Genomic DNA, 13,938 nt, shown 5'->3' with positions numbered 1-13,938 from the left:
TACGTCCAAAAGGGCCAACAAAATTTCCTTATCGCTATTACAACTTTAACCCAATAAAATTTTTTTCTGAATTTAAATTTTTCCTGCAACTCGACTGAGTATCCCTATTTATAGGCATTTTTCTAAAAATTTTAATATTCTCAAAGTTTAATGCTAATAGGGGGTTTCAACTGCATTTAATGTTTGCTTCTCGTTGTAGCGGTATTTTAATGTATATATTATTGACTGTAATTAATCTGAAAATGTAAAACCCAGCAGGTAAGTATATAAATAAAATAGAAGAATAAAATCAATCTGTTTGAGTAGATATCTTCACCAAAATTACAGAAGTCTAACTTTGTCATGGTAAACTTGATCGAGAGTATTATATTTATAAATATTATGGATATAAGATTAATCTAAAAGCGAAAAATAATAATAATTGTAACTTTGAATACGTCTTGTCACTACAAAACGTACCTCGAATAAATCGGTAGGGACAAACAAAAATCAAGTTGATTTGCTAAACGTATCCGGATCATTATTATTTTCTTTTCTGTCTGAGCCAGTTGCTAAAATCTCATTTATTAGAGGATAATACATAAATCTTACATAAAGTGGAGAAAAATATAATAATACTACATTTGTCTTGGTTTATTTCTTTTCTCTTTTACAGTAAAAACGGTATATAGCAATTCTGATCAAACTCTTCAGTGCTTTTCAGCTATTTGTAAATATTAGAGGCCATATGTTACACATAAATAGTGAAAAATTCAGCAAACATTCATATCTTTTATGTGTTACGCACCGACCGCAAATCCTGCAGCATTTAGTTCAATCGTTACACCTCATCGACAATTACTTCATCCTCTTTTCGTTTTCTCAACATACGTACCTATATATACTATATACTCTTTATTTTACACTCTAGTATACGCTCTGGATATTTTCTACTTACCAACTTTTGTATTTTCTATGCCTATTCAACTGTGGCTTAAAATTTCTTTTTATCCTTCTTCCGTACAGATGTGCATGTGTTTATTAATCTTTTTTCAGTATCTACATGTGTTTCTCAATATCTTCCTAGGGATTTACTCCTCCTTTTTAGGAATTCCATCCCGACTTGGGCAATTCAATAAAATGCAAATCATACAAAACAAAAACAAAAACAAAAACAAAAATAAATAAAATAAAATAGTAATTTTGCATCTCATGTATATATATAAATGTATTAACGGAAGTAAAAAGTAATAAAGATAAGTAGTGGCAGTGGCAGTGGCAGTAACGGAAATAATAATAATAACATAAAAAATAAAACTATTTTTTCTCTTCATCTGTTGATCCAGAAGTAGGAAGCCCAACATAAACCTTGAATGTATCATAAACAAGCCATTGGAGGGCAGTGAGAGTACCAATCATTACAATACGAGTTCCAAGACCACGCCAGACTCCCTTGAAACCAAGTTCCTTTGCTATATCCATTACTCCAGCCTGCTTATGACCAGCTTCTGACTTTGGTAGATTGTTTAGCTTAGACACCATCACATCGGCCGGATGGGAAACGATTGCACAGAATACACCAGCAATATAACCACCACTAAAACTAACACCCAACTATAAGGAATGAACAAAATCAATATTCAGTATCAAATTACCCATTTATCTTGAAGGTTGATTACAACCAGTCATTTCCATATCTCGTTCTATGTCCCCCTTTCTTTTACCTGTTGAAACTTGTTGTACTCTGATTTTGGCTTTGAAAGTAATGTGCTGTATATCAATTCGACTGTCGTTTCAAAAGATGCGAATTTGACCATAGTATAAGGCACCTGACGAGCCCAGAGTGGACCTAGACCACGGTAGAATCCGGCCAAGCCATCTGTCTTCATGACCTTTGCAAATCCCTCTCGGGTTGTTCTGGCAAAAGGCGGGACCGAGGTCTGCATCTTGACTTTTAATGCTTCCCAAGGACAAAGGAGCACGTCGGCAAAAAACTCTGCAGAGGCGGACGCGGTAACGTAGACAAGTGATCTGTACTTGTGTGCATTCTCGTCGCCAACCAATATACCGTAACGATACTTGAAAACCTCATAAAGACCGTATTTACCAGCTCCTTGCAAAGAATAACCTATCGCGGTTGGGCCGAAACCAGTGAAGATACCTCGCAGACCTTCTGCTTTAAAGATGGTTCGCCAGCCATCCAGAACACCTTTGTAGATATCAGGTCTCACTTGAGAACGACACTTGACGAGATCCAAAGGAGTCACGAGTGAATGTGTTGGTCTAATACAATTATAATTTTTTTGAATCTTGATCAATAAAAAAAATGCTTGTGGTTGTGTTGCTTTGTTGTTTTCTAAGTTTACCCGCATGCAAGAACACCACCGACAGTACAGGCTAAAAAGAATTTTGGACTGTAGAGTTCAATCTTGGAACCACCTGCTGATGGTGCTTCTTTAATTGAAGGTACGATAAAGTTTTGGGCTGCCATAGCAATAAGTTAAATTAAAGCAAGAAGAAGAGGAATAAAGGTGTGGACAGAGTATGAGTCCAACACAGGGTAATGATAATAATAATAGAAAAGAACAAAAAAAAGAAGAGCAAACCTATATTTTATATGTAATTTATCTTTCCCTTTTTCTTCCCTTTTTTGGATGACCTCATACCAACATCATGTTTCCGACAATCAAAAGAAAATGTGTTATATATAAATAAAATAAGCACTATCTAAGAAATCTATCCTAGGCTCGTCTTGCTGTTAAATTGATTATGCAGGAATCAATTGATTGAATTGCTGTATACAATAATGATACTGATAATGATACTGATACTGATAATGATGATGAATTTACTCGATACTTGAGTGTGTGTATGTGAGTGTATATCTATACATGTATCAGTTTTACGTCTTTGTGATGAGTATTATTCAATAGTGTTTTGAACTTTTTTTTTTGTTTCTTTTCAAAGGGAAAAAAAGGAACGCTTAATTTGCTTGTGCTCATTCTACATGTAGTAAGTTACCTTTTTACCCAACCTTTTTCCAACTATAGTTATTTAGTCTTATCTTCTTTAAAATAAAAAAGAATAGTAATAGTAATATTAGTCTTAATACAATAGCCGTAATCCGGACGAGGATTATCCGGTTATATCAATAATTAAAGAGATCACTTGGCTGTCTTATTTTATTCTATCTTTGATGTATTAAGATAAAGAGTAGAATAGCTTTCAAAATATAGGGCCTTTTCTTTTCATTTTTTTTTAAAAAAAAAGTATTATAAGCATGAATTGATTTATGTTCTTCACAAGGTACAATTCTGATAAATATACCAAAAATGTAACATATATATAGTAGGTATGTTCCACAGTGTAAAAGCTTCCTACTTTCTTTTTTTATTATTAACAGAAAATATGTGCCATTACCCAGAACAACCAGCTCCTCAAGTCTTTGTAAGACGAAAATAAATAAATAAATAAATACATACATACATACATAAAAATTTCGAGTGATCTGAATATACAATCATTATTCATTTTTTATGATAGGCTCCTGGACCCGGAAGTGGACCTCGATACAACTATGTAAGTAAGCCAGAATATTAAAAAAACAAAAAACATAGGGTACATAAAATTCACAAGTAGTAAACTTTACCTGAACCAAAATAATAATAATCTACATACATAAAAACATAATGTATATATAATTCTCTTAATCATTTTATGCCACAAGGGACCACAATCTCAAGGCGGCCCTCCCTCGGACAATTCCACAGAGACCTCAGAGACTACTCTTGTAGATAACTTCTCTAACAATGGAAGAGGTGTTCCAGGCAGCACAAATGCTCCTAGAAACTTGAGACCCGGCTACCAACCTCCCACCCAGTCCTCGATGACTCATAACAATATGGGATTTAACTAGGCATATAAATTTGTTAATGTTAATGTTATTCCTTCCCGGTTGACTCAAAAAAACCTAGCAATCCCCTTTTTTACCCTTTCTTTTTCCCACACACACACACCAGAATCTTGCTGCATTTTCTTTTTCTGCTATCGGACTATTAAATATAATGAAATTCTACTTTTGCAAAAAAAAAAAAAGCTGTGGCTTTTTCGGCCTATTGACTGCTTGTCTCATTTTTTAATTCACCCTTTTTTTTGAGTTCAAAGTTTGCCTTGCTCACGACTGTGCATTTTGGTTCAAAGGATTCACCACCATGAACATCTCCTGTCCAATTGGCACAGAGATCGCCTCTGTTGCGTTCTCGTTCTACGAGCCACATGAGGTCCGCAAAATCTCTGTGAAGCAAATCGTCAACCCAACTCTTTTTGACACTTTGGGACATCCTACCAAAGGTGGTCTTTATGACTCTGCTCTCGGTCCTTACCAGAAGAACCAACTGTAGGTGTCTTTTGACTTCAAATTTAGAACATTTTTTTTAAAAAAAGAATAAAAGAAAGAGAAAATCGAAAAACCCGAAACCAAAAAAGATACGCACACGCACACGTACAAGCGTACACCTACGAAGAGAAAGACAACTATATATATCTATATAATTATACATGCACAATTGTGTGTACATCATTGAACAAATGTCTAATAAGTTCCTTGATCATTAATTTAGCTGCACCACTTGTTCTCAGGATCATTTCAAATGTCCTGGTCACTTTGGTCACATTGAGCTTCCCATTCCTGCATACAACCCCATGTTCTTCGATAACCTTTATGCTGTCTTGCGTGCAAAGTGTTCGTACTGTAATTTCTTCCGTATGAACAGAACACAGGTTGGTTGGCTAGAATAAAACTAGTTGAATTTAATCAATTGATCAATTGATCAATTGATAAATAGATAACCAAATAATAGCAATACTAATGATAACATATTGAATTGAATTGTGTTGTATTTAACCATTTTTTCTTGTTCTCATTTCAAACAACAATGATGATAATAGATGAAGAAGGTTGTTTCAAAATTGACATTGTTGCAGCACGGTTTGATCCGTGAGGCACAGGCACTTGAAGATCTCTACTTCCGCTCCGCCCCCAAGGGTTCCAAGGGAGAAGCCGACGGTGAAGATGAGACAATGGAAGATAGAATGGAAGAAGACGCAGACATTGCAACCAGTGTAGAGGAGTACGAAGCACAAATTGGTAAGATCAAAATCTCTGGTCTGCCTACACATACACATACACATATATATAAATTAGAAAAGTTATTCTTTGAGTGTGTCCATGTGTATTTGTATCTGTGTTCTTTAGTAATTTCTAGATTCAGATATTAACAAAATCAACAAAAATTATTATTTGTTTTTATCCTTATTATTTTAGATGCCTTTGTCAAGAAGAGCTTAGAGGATAAGGAAGCCCGTAAGTTTGCTAGCAAGGATTACAAGGTTACCGTAATCAATGATATGCGTAAGCGTGTGATGCTCGAATTTATGAAGCAGTGTTTGGCTGCCAAGCGTTGCGGAAACTGTGCTAAGATCTCACCCCCAATTCGCCGCGACGGTGCCGCCAAGCTCTTCCAGATGCCTCTTACCAAAAAGGATCAGCAGCAGATGAACAGAAGACTCGAGGAACACGAGAAAGGCAGTACTCCCGTCACCCAGCGTTATCTTACACCCTACGAGGTTCGCGACCAAATTAAGTCTCTGTTTGTCAACGAAGGCGACATTACTACTCTCTTGTACGGTGCACGCAACCCCAGCGTCCCCTCCCAGATCAGACGTGCCACCTACCACATGTTCTTTATCGAACTTCTTGCTGTTGCACCCACTCGTTTCCGCCCTCCTTCGGTTATGGGCGACAAAGTGTTCGAATCTCCCCAGAACGAATTGTTGGGTGACATTCTCAAGGGAAGTCACGAAGTGCGTGACAGCTCTGATAGTCTTCAGGAAGCCCAAAAAGAAGATGAGGTTGACAAGGCCAAGGTTCAGCGCCTGCAGACCCGTTTCGTCACCTCCATCATCACTTTACAGCATGCCGTAAACTCGTTCTTGGATTCGACAAAGAATCCCGCTATGCTTCCCCAGGGCAAAACCCACCATCCTGGTATTCGTCAGGCTTTGGAAAAGAAGGAAGGTTTGTTCCGTAAGCATATGATGGGTAAGCGTGTCAACTACGCTGCTCGTTCGGTTATTTCACCCGATCCCAACATCGAGACATCCGAAATTGGTATTCCTCCCGTGTTCGCCAAGAAGCTCACCTACCCCGAGCCTGTCACCCCCCACAACATCAAGGAAATGCGCCAAGCTGTTATCAACGGTCCCAACAAGTGGCCCGGTGCTACACACGTCCAGCACGAAGATCAGTCTATTGATGTGCTTGCTAACCTCAGCATCGAATCTCGTATTGCCTTGGCCAACTCGCTCTTGGCTCCCCAAAGCTCTCACACTGCCCAGTCTGGATCTAACCCATACCCCACCCGTACACAGACTATCAACAAAAAGGTCTTCCGTCATTTGCGCAATGGTGACATGGTTTTGCTCAACCGTCAACCTACACTCCACAAGCCATCCATCATGGCCCACAAGGCTCGTGTTCTCCCCGGAGAAAAGACCATTCGTATGCACTACGCCAACTGTAACACTTACAACGCCGATTTCGATGGTGATGAGATGAACATCCATTTCCCTCAAAACGAAGTCGCCCGTGCTGAAGCCTCGTTCATTGCCAACACCGACAACCAGTACTTGGTTCCCACCAGTGGTGACCCTCTTCGTGGTTTGATTCAGGATCACGTAGTGTGTGGCGTATGGATGACTTCGCGTGGAACTTTCTTCACCAAAGAAGAATACCACCAATTGCTGTACGGATCCTTGCGTCCTGAACATGACAACACTGGCAACGGTACCATCATGACCGTCCCTCCTGCCGTGTTCAAGCCTGTCCCTCTCTGGACCGGTAAGCAGATCATCTCAACCATCCTGCTCAACTTGACTGTCGGTAAGCCCTCGCTCAACATGACTTCCAAGGCCAAGGTTCCCGGCAAACTCTGGGGTCCCGATGCTCTGGATGAGGCCACTGTTTTGGTTGTGGATGGTGCTTTGGTGACCGGTATTCTCGATAAGTCTCAGTTTGGTGCTACCGCTTTTGGTTTGGTCCACTCTGTCTATGAGCTCTACGGTCCCGAATCTGCAGGCAAACTTCTCAGTATCTTGGGTCGTCTGTTCACAAAGTACGTCCAGTTCCGTGGTTTCACTTGCCGCATGGACGATTTGTTGTTGACCGAAGAAGGTAACAAGTGGAGACACGACTTTATGGAGAATGGCAAGGGTATTGGATATGAAGCCCATCTTGAATACTTGGGTCTTGAAGAGACTGCCAAGACTGCCACTAAGGAGAAGCTCGCCAAGGGTAAGTTATAAATTATTTTTAAAAAAATAAAAAGTAGTAGATATATATATGTATTTATGTGGTATCAATGCTATATTAATATTTTCTTTCTATTATAGAATTCAAGTTGCGTATGCAAGAAGTTGCTCGCGATGATGGAAAGTTGGCTGGTCTTGATAATGCTATGAAAGCCAAGGTTAACAAGCTCACCTCTTCTATTACTGAGGCATGTTTGCCCAATGGTCTTTACCGCAAGTTCCCTGACAATGACATGCAAATGATGACTATTTCTGGTGCCAAGGGTTCCAACGTCAACGTCACTCAGATTTCTTGCTTGTTGGGTCAGCAGGAACTCGAGGGTCGTCGTGTTCCTCTCATGGTATCCGGTCGCTCTCTCCCCTCTTTCCGTCCTTATGACACTAGCGCCCGTGCTGGTGGTTTCGTTGCCGGCCGTTTCTTGACTGGTATCCGTCCCCAGGAGTACTACTTCCATTGTATGGCTGGTCGTGAAGGTCTGATTGATACAGCTGTCAAGACCTCCCGTTCCGGTTATCTCCAGCGTTGTTTGATTAAGCATCTTGAGGGTCTCCGTGTTCACTATGATCACACCGTTCGTGATGCCGATGGTTCTGTTCTCCAGTTCCACTATGGTGAAGATTCGCTTGATGTCATCAAGGCCAAGTACCTGAACCAGTTCAGTTTCTCTGCACACAACTTCGAGACCTTGTCTCAAAAGTACAACCCCAAGGCTGCCCTTGATGCCCTTGAGACCAGAGAAGGTGAGGAGTATGCCAAGAAGGCTCTGAAGAAGCCCAACAAGTACGATCCCGCACTTTCTGTTTACAACCCCGGTCGCCATCTTGGTGTGGTCTCTGAGCGTTTCGCTATCCAGATGAAGAACTACATTGACAAGAACCCCGACAAGATGCCATTCTCCAAGTCTGACGCCATCTCTCCCAACAACCAGCGTTACGCTAACCTTTCAAAGAACAAGTTTAAGGCTCTGATGCAGCTCAAGTATCTTCACAGTTTGGTTGAGGCTGGTGAGTCCGTCGGTCTCTTGGCTGCCCAGTCTGTCGGTGAACCTTCTACTCAGATGACTTTGAACACTTTCCATTTTGCTGGTTATGGTGCTGCTAACGTTACTCTCGGTATCCCACGTCTTCGTGAAATTATTATGACTGCCGCCAAGGTTCTCAAGACCCCTACCATGTTGCTGCCCCTGAAGCCCAATGTTACTGCTGAGCAGGCCGATTCTTTCCGCAAGATTGCTTCTAAGCTCACCTTGTCCCAGATCGTCGACGACGTGTCAGTTACTGAGGCAACCTCTGCAAAGTCAGCCGAAAACGGTTACCGCCGCTCAAAGGTGTACTCTATCCGCCTCAACCTTTTCAGTGAACAGGAATACCTCGAGGAGTACCGTGTCCAGGCATCCCGTGTTAAGGAAGTCTTGGCTACTACTTTCTTGAAGGATTTGGAAGAGTTGATTAGAAGAGATATCAAGGGAGCCCGCAAGGCCGTCAAGGAAGATATCTCCAAGGGTAGCAAGATGGTCCACGACAAGGGAGAAGACTCTAATGCTGATGACAGTGTTAATGCCACCGCTGGCTATGAGTCTGACAACGGTGATGGCGATGCCACCAACCAAAGCATGCTCCAGAAGACTAAGCAGCAGGCTACATATGATGGTCCTGATGAGGAAGATGTGGAGGACATGAAGACCGTGACTGCTCTGGAAAATGAGGAAGCTGAATTGGAGGAAGTAGCCAAGGCTGGCGATGTAGAGGACGAGAAGCCCCAAAAGCAACAGCCCATCAGATCTAGATTCAATGACGAGGAATTGGAGGACCTTGCATTGTCCAGATCTGCCTACGTCAAGCGCTGGTCCTTTGATGATGTCAATGGTGCTTGGTGTGAGATTGACATGACTTTCCCTGCCGACACCAAGAAGATCCTGATGGTCAACTTGGTCGAGAAGGCCTGTGGACGTGTCATTGTTCACGAAATTAAGGGTATCGACCGTTGTTTCGAGTATGCCAACCCCACCGAAAACGACACCCAGAAGCGTCTGCAAACCGAGGGTGTAAACCTGAGAGGCATGTGGGCTCACAGTGATTTGTTTGAGATCAATGAGATCGACACCAACGACATTGCTGCCATTTTACGCACATATGGTGTTGAGGCCGCTAGAAACTCGATCATCAAGGAGGTTGCCAGTGTGTTCGGTGTGTACGGTATTAAGGTTGATCGTCGTCACTTGACTGTCATCGCAGATTACATGACCTTTGAGGGTGGATTCAAGCCTTTCAGTCGTATCGGTATTGGTTCCAACACTGCTCCTTTCCTCAAGATGAGTTTCGAATCTACCTGTAAATTCTTGACCGAGGCTACACTCCATGGTGACTTTGACACCTTAGACAACCCATCATCTCGTGTGGTTGTTGGTAGAGTTGTTGAAGGTGGTACTGGTTCCTTCGACGTTCTCCAACCCCTGACACCCATAGTTTAAAATATTATTATAAACATCCATACTTTTTTTTTATTTTTTAAAATATATATATATACAACATTCATAAAAAATTCATCATTCAATCAAAACAAAACAACATAAAATGTGCGAAAATATATGCATTTCCCTCTCTGTATTTGTGTGTGTGGGCTACGCTATTGTTCAAAACATTGCTTGGCTGAGTTTGCCAAACATTGACTAAGTCCAACCATCATTGTTCTTTAGAAACATGTACTCATATTCAATTGGTTTTTGTGTGGCTTGACTTGACCTTAAGATATGTGTGCGTGTGATTGATAAATAAGTAAGTAGGGACTTTAGTAATAATAATAATTAGAGAACCCGTTGTCGAGCGAAAAATGCCTTATCACTGATGATTTTATTGGCGCTAAATGTGGAAATGATGAAATTTGAAAAAAAAATCTTCACCTTTTCTATTTTATTATTATTACTACTACTACTACTACTAAGATTATTATTATTGTTATTATTGATAGTCCACTTCATAAAACGGCTCGTCTCCAAGATAATCTCTTATACTCTTGTATTCTACAAATATCATTAATAAATTAAGAGGGAAAGAAAGAAAGAAAAGGAACTTCTTTCAAAAGCCAAAAAATATATAACTGTACAACACATACACACAGAGAGAAAGAGAAATATTTACCTAGAATTTTAAATATTCTTTCAAAGTGAGGCATAAATTCACGGCGAGGAATAAAAAGGTTGAATTCAAGATCTGCAAACACTGCAAACTCATGTTTCTTGATTTCTTCAGAGTCGATGTTTAACTCATCGTCGATAGCCTGAATTGTATACACAGACACACACAAACATTAATATCAATATTAATATTCAATAATGTGTTTTTAATTAGGGTTCTAATTATTCCAATATATTACTCACGTCTAGCAAAGGTTGAAGCCAGGCACCCTTTGGCTCATTGGCTTTGGTAGCTAGAAAAAGGCAACACGCTAATAATAATGTTTAGTATATATATATAAGTGCTTTTCTATCTTTCTTTTTTCTATCTTTCTCTGTATGCAATTGTTAGTAAATTACCAGCTAGCAATTTTCGATTCTTTTTGGTTGCGACATTCTACAAGAAAAAGCATTTTCAGAAAAAAAAACAGTTAATCATAATATATATGTAATTAGTTGTTATTACCTTTAATACAAGTTTCTCGAAGTAAACATAGGCATGTGATATGCTTGAGACCTCCAGATCCAAACCACGTCCAATAGTCAACAAATGAGATTTGATAGAACGGATTTTGCTGAGAGTAATCTCTGGATTGATTTCTGGATGAGCTAAACGAAACTGTTCGTTTGTTTCTCGCTTCAATTCAGCTGGGCGTAAAGACAACGGCGTAGTCTACAAGAGAAATAAGAAGATAAAAGTACAAGTAATAAATGTCGTGTTAGGTTAGACTGACAGCGAATAAGTACACATATATTACTTACTGATGACCCAAAAATAACCCCAAAGGATCCATAGAGATCATTGTCGAGATAGAATGGATCATAATCATCAGGTCCAATATTGGATTCAATAGTCTCATCGTCTCTAAAATACACACACACGCAAGTGGTATGAGTAATCTTTATCTGGCACAGCTACATTCAAGTATGCATACGCATATGCATATGCATAATATACATATAAAAATAAGCATAAATATATAATTATGCTTAATCTGTGTATGTCTTTTTTGAGGGAAATTTGTTTTTCTTTTTTACTTGAGTGAGTTGGCTGGTTGTAGGAAATGTGCATAGGAATGCTTTTTACGACGAGAGTAGCTATCATTGCTAGTAAGTTGTTGCTGATGTCTAGATATATAAATAAAAGGGTTAATGTTCAGCAATAAAAACAATGCCAACACCGACAGCAGCACCAACAGCAGCAGCAGCAACAACAACAATTATAATAAAATAAACAAAATTAATCTTTTTGGAGATTATAGATCCATACACATAGCCACGGTCAGCTCCATCTTCTTCGGGCTTTCTTTTGCTTGTTGAATGACGAATCTTATCACTGTAATATCGGAAGACAGAGAGAATGTTCATGCCATTTTGTTCGGGCTGTGAATGACATGTACATATGTATGTACATATGTATGTATATATGTGTGTGTGTGTGTGTATTTTGGGATTTTTGTTTTTGTTTCGTACAAATATAAAGAAATAAATATATATATATATTTATGTATGTATATAAATATGTGTTGTATAAATATATGTATATATATTATTGATGTACAAAATCCAAAATCCAGAATCCAAATATTTAAATATCACTATTACTATTTCTATAATCGCTATCGCTATCGCTATCATGTCTAAATAAAATATTCTTTCTCTTACGTCCTTGTCGTTTGGCTGGGTCGATCGTTTCTTGATCTTCTCGGATGCAATGGGACGTTTGCTGTCTTCACGGGTGAGTTTGTGGTGTTCGACAGATTCAGAAAGATCACTTTGAGAATATCTGGTTTGTGTACTGTGATAAGACTCATGTTTGGTGGGTTGGCCTCTTTTTTTGCTCTTGTTGTCGGTTGAGGTGGGTGGTAGCTGAGAGTCCAACGATTGGCTCGTTGTCCCAGTAATTGGCGTTATAAGGGGTGGAGGGATTGTTGTATCGCGACTGGCTGTGGTGTCCAGAGTGAGGTTATGTACTTGACGCTGGCTTTCAAATGTCGAGCTGCTGTCGGTCGAGTGAAGAGACAAAGCTGATGATTACAGTAAATAATGATACATATAATATATATATAGATAGATATATATATGTGTGTGTGTGTATTTGTACCATAACAAAACGACAAGAAGAAGAAGAACAGCAACAATATATATATATAAATTAATCTATGTACCTCGTATTTCTGATGGATGAGTCGAGACAGGTGAAATAATCGTGTCTTCATCATCGCCTGGTGCTTTTGACTCAACGATTGCACTAGAGTGATTTGGTTCATTGTTTTGTTTTTCGTGTTCGCTTCCAAGAGTGATGGCAGACAAGAATGAGATGGCAGTTGGTCTAGAGGTATTCCGCCTTGATTTACGACTTTTCGTCGTGCCCATTTACGTACTGTACGCGAGTGAAGGTAATAATAGTAATAATAATAATTAAAATAAAAAAAAATAACAGAAAACGCAATGAGAGAGAGAGGGAGAGAGAGAGTGATAGGATTTTTTTTGTTCTTTGGGTGAATTGTCGTCAGGACCCTAGAATTTTTGTATTCGTAATATCGACCAGAAACAAGAAAAAGAATAATTGATTTGGTTTGGTTTGGTTTGGTTTTGTACGTTATAATGCGTGTGTGTGTGTGTGTGTGTGTGTGTGTGTGTGTTGTAGTGTGTAATGCGTATAGAATTGAAGAAAGAAAGAAGAAAAAAAAGTCGAATGAGCACAGTGTTGATGTGAATGGCTTTAACTAATGAAAATGTTTAGTTTTATTTTGTCAGCTTCTTTTACTTGCCTTTTGTTTGTTCTTTTAATTGATATATATATATATATATATATATATATATATATATAGTATCGTAAGAGTAATAATAAGGGCAAAAAAGGTTAGGTAGATATTGAAAGGAGAATGTATTCTTAATATAATAATAATAGTAATATATAGATGTTTCTGTGTATTGTGGGCCTTAGATAGTTCTTTGATTTTTCTTTCTTTCTTTATCTAAATATTGGTACTTGAACAAGAAGTTCTTGTAAGACAATAGAAATACATTAAATATACACCAAACTATACAAATATTTGTATGTGCCCTTTATATATATATATAAATGGTGAAACGTCATGAAGTGGAGTGACGTCGGGTCTTGGTTTTGATCTTTTCTTTTTCTCTTTTGCTCTCTTTCAACCTTTTTCATAATATATATATAGAGTTGTTACTATCAGTCCAGGATTTGTAGAAGAATATTTTTAGTGAAGTAAATTGATAGTGTAAAGGGTTAATGGGTACAATTTGTTCAAAATCTTTAGACTACCTTATAAAAGAAAATTATCTTACTAGCTTACCCAAAGGACATTTATACTCTCTCTATATATTTGAGCAAAAGACATTCTTGAATATGTTCCATTTTTTTTCTCTCAGTATTGTATGATCCTTCATC

The 13,938-nt window shown here is 38.7% G+C and overlaps 4 protein-coding genes across 4 annotated transcripts; 2 read left to right on the top strand and 2 right to left on the bottom strand.

Annotated features, from left to right (window-relative positions):
- Positions 1 to 1,296: 1,296 nt before the first annotated feature.
- On the bottom strand, positions 1,297 to 2,470 carry PHYBLDRAFT_142511 (hypothetical protein; the record flags this gene model as incomplete). The annotated part of the gene is made up of 3 exons (XM_018430825.1): positions 1,297 to 1,593; positions 1,704 to 2,262; positions 2,346 to 2,470. 3 exons carry the CDS (start codon positions 2,468 to 2,470, stop codon positions 1,297 to 1,299), a joined length of 981 nt encoding a protein of 326 aa, XP_018295038.1.
- Positions 2,471 to 3,387: 917 nt separating this feature from the next.
- Positions 3,388 to 3,895, top strand: PHYBLDRAFT_142510 (hypothetical protein; the record flags this gene model as incomplete). Its single annotated transcript, XM_018430824.1, has 3 exons — positions 3,388 to 3,426; positions 3,523 to 3,558; positions 3,707 to 3,895. The coding sequence occupies 3 exons, from the start codon at positions 3,388 to 3,390 to the stop codon at positions 3,893 to 3,895; spliced, it is 264 nt and encodes an 87-aa protein (XP_018295037.1).
- Positions 3,896 to 4,190: 295 nt separating this feature from the next.
- Positions 4,191 to 9,883, top strand: PHYBLDRAFT_123028 (hypothetical protein; the record flags this gene model as incomplete). The annotated part of the gene is made up of 5 exons (XM_018428902.1): positions 4,191 to 4,375; positions 4,599 to 4,758; positions 4,927 to 5,125; positions 5,303 to 7,330; positions 7,450 to 9,883. The coding sequence occupies 5 exons, from the start codon at positions 4,191 to 4,193 to the stop codon at positions 9,816 to 9,818; spliced, it is 4,941 nt and encodes a 1,646-aa protein (XP_018295036.1). The 3' UTR covers positions 9,819 to 9,883.
- Positions 9,884 to 10,179: 296 nt separating this feature from the next.
- PHYBLDRAFT_77180 (cyclin) lies at positions 10,180 to 13,500 on the bottom strand. Its single transcript, XM_018443234.1, has 11 exons — positions 13,295 to 13,500; positions 12,689 to 13,040; positions 12,186 to 12,547; positions 11,791 to 11,903; positions 11,559 to 11,648; positions 11,283 to 11,385; positions 10,987 to 11,193; positions 10,881 to 10,917; positions 10,725 to 10,792; positions 10,486 to 10,624; positions 10,180 to 10,367 (listed from the first exon to the last, which is right to left on the bottom strand). The coding sequence occupies exons 2-11, from the start codon at positions 12,894 to 12,896 to the stop codon at positions 10,306 to 10,308; spliced, it is 1,389 nt and encodes a 462-aa protein (XP_018295035.1). The 5' UTR covers positions 12,897 to 13,040; positions 13,295 to 13,500; the 3' UTR covers positions 10,180 to 10,305.
- Between the last annotated feature and the right edge of the window lie 438 nt (positions 13,501 to 13,938).

The sequence above is a fragment of the Phycomyces blakesleeanus genome (genome assembly GCF_001638985.1).
Source record: "Phycomyces blakesleeanus NRRL 1555(-) unplaced genomic scaffold PHYBLscaffold_5, whole genome shotgun sequence".
Taxonomy (NCBI): Eukaryota; Fungi; Mucoromycota; class Mucoromycetes; order Mucorales; family Phycomycetaceae; genus Phycomyces; species Phycomyces blakesleeanus.
The sequence above is the reverse complement of the archived record's forward strand: the minus strand, read 5'-3'. Positions and strand labels throughout refer to the sequence as shown.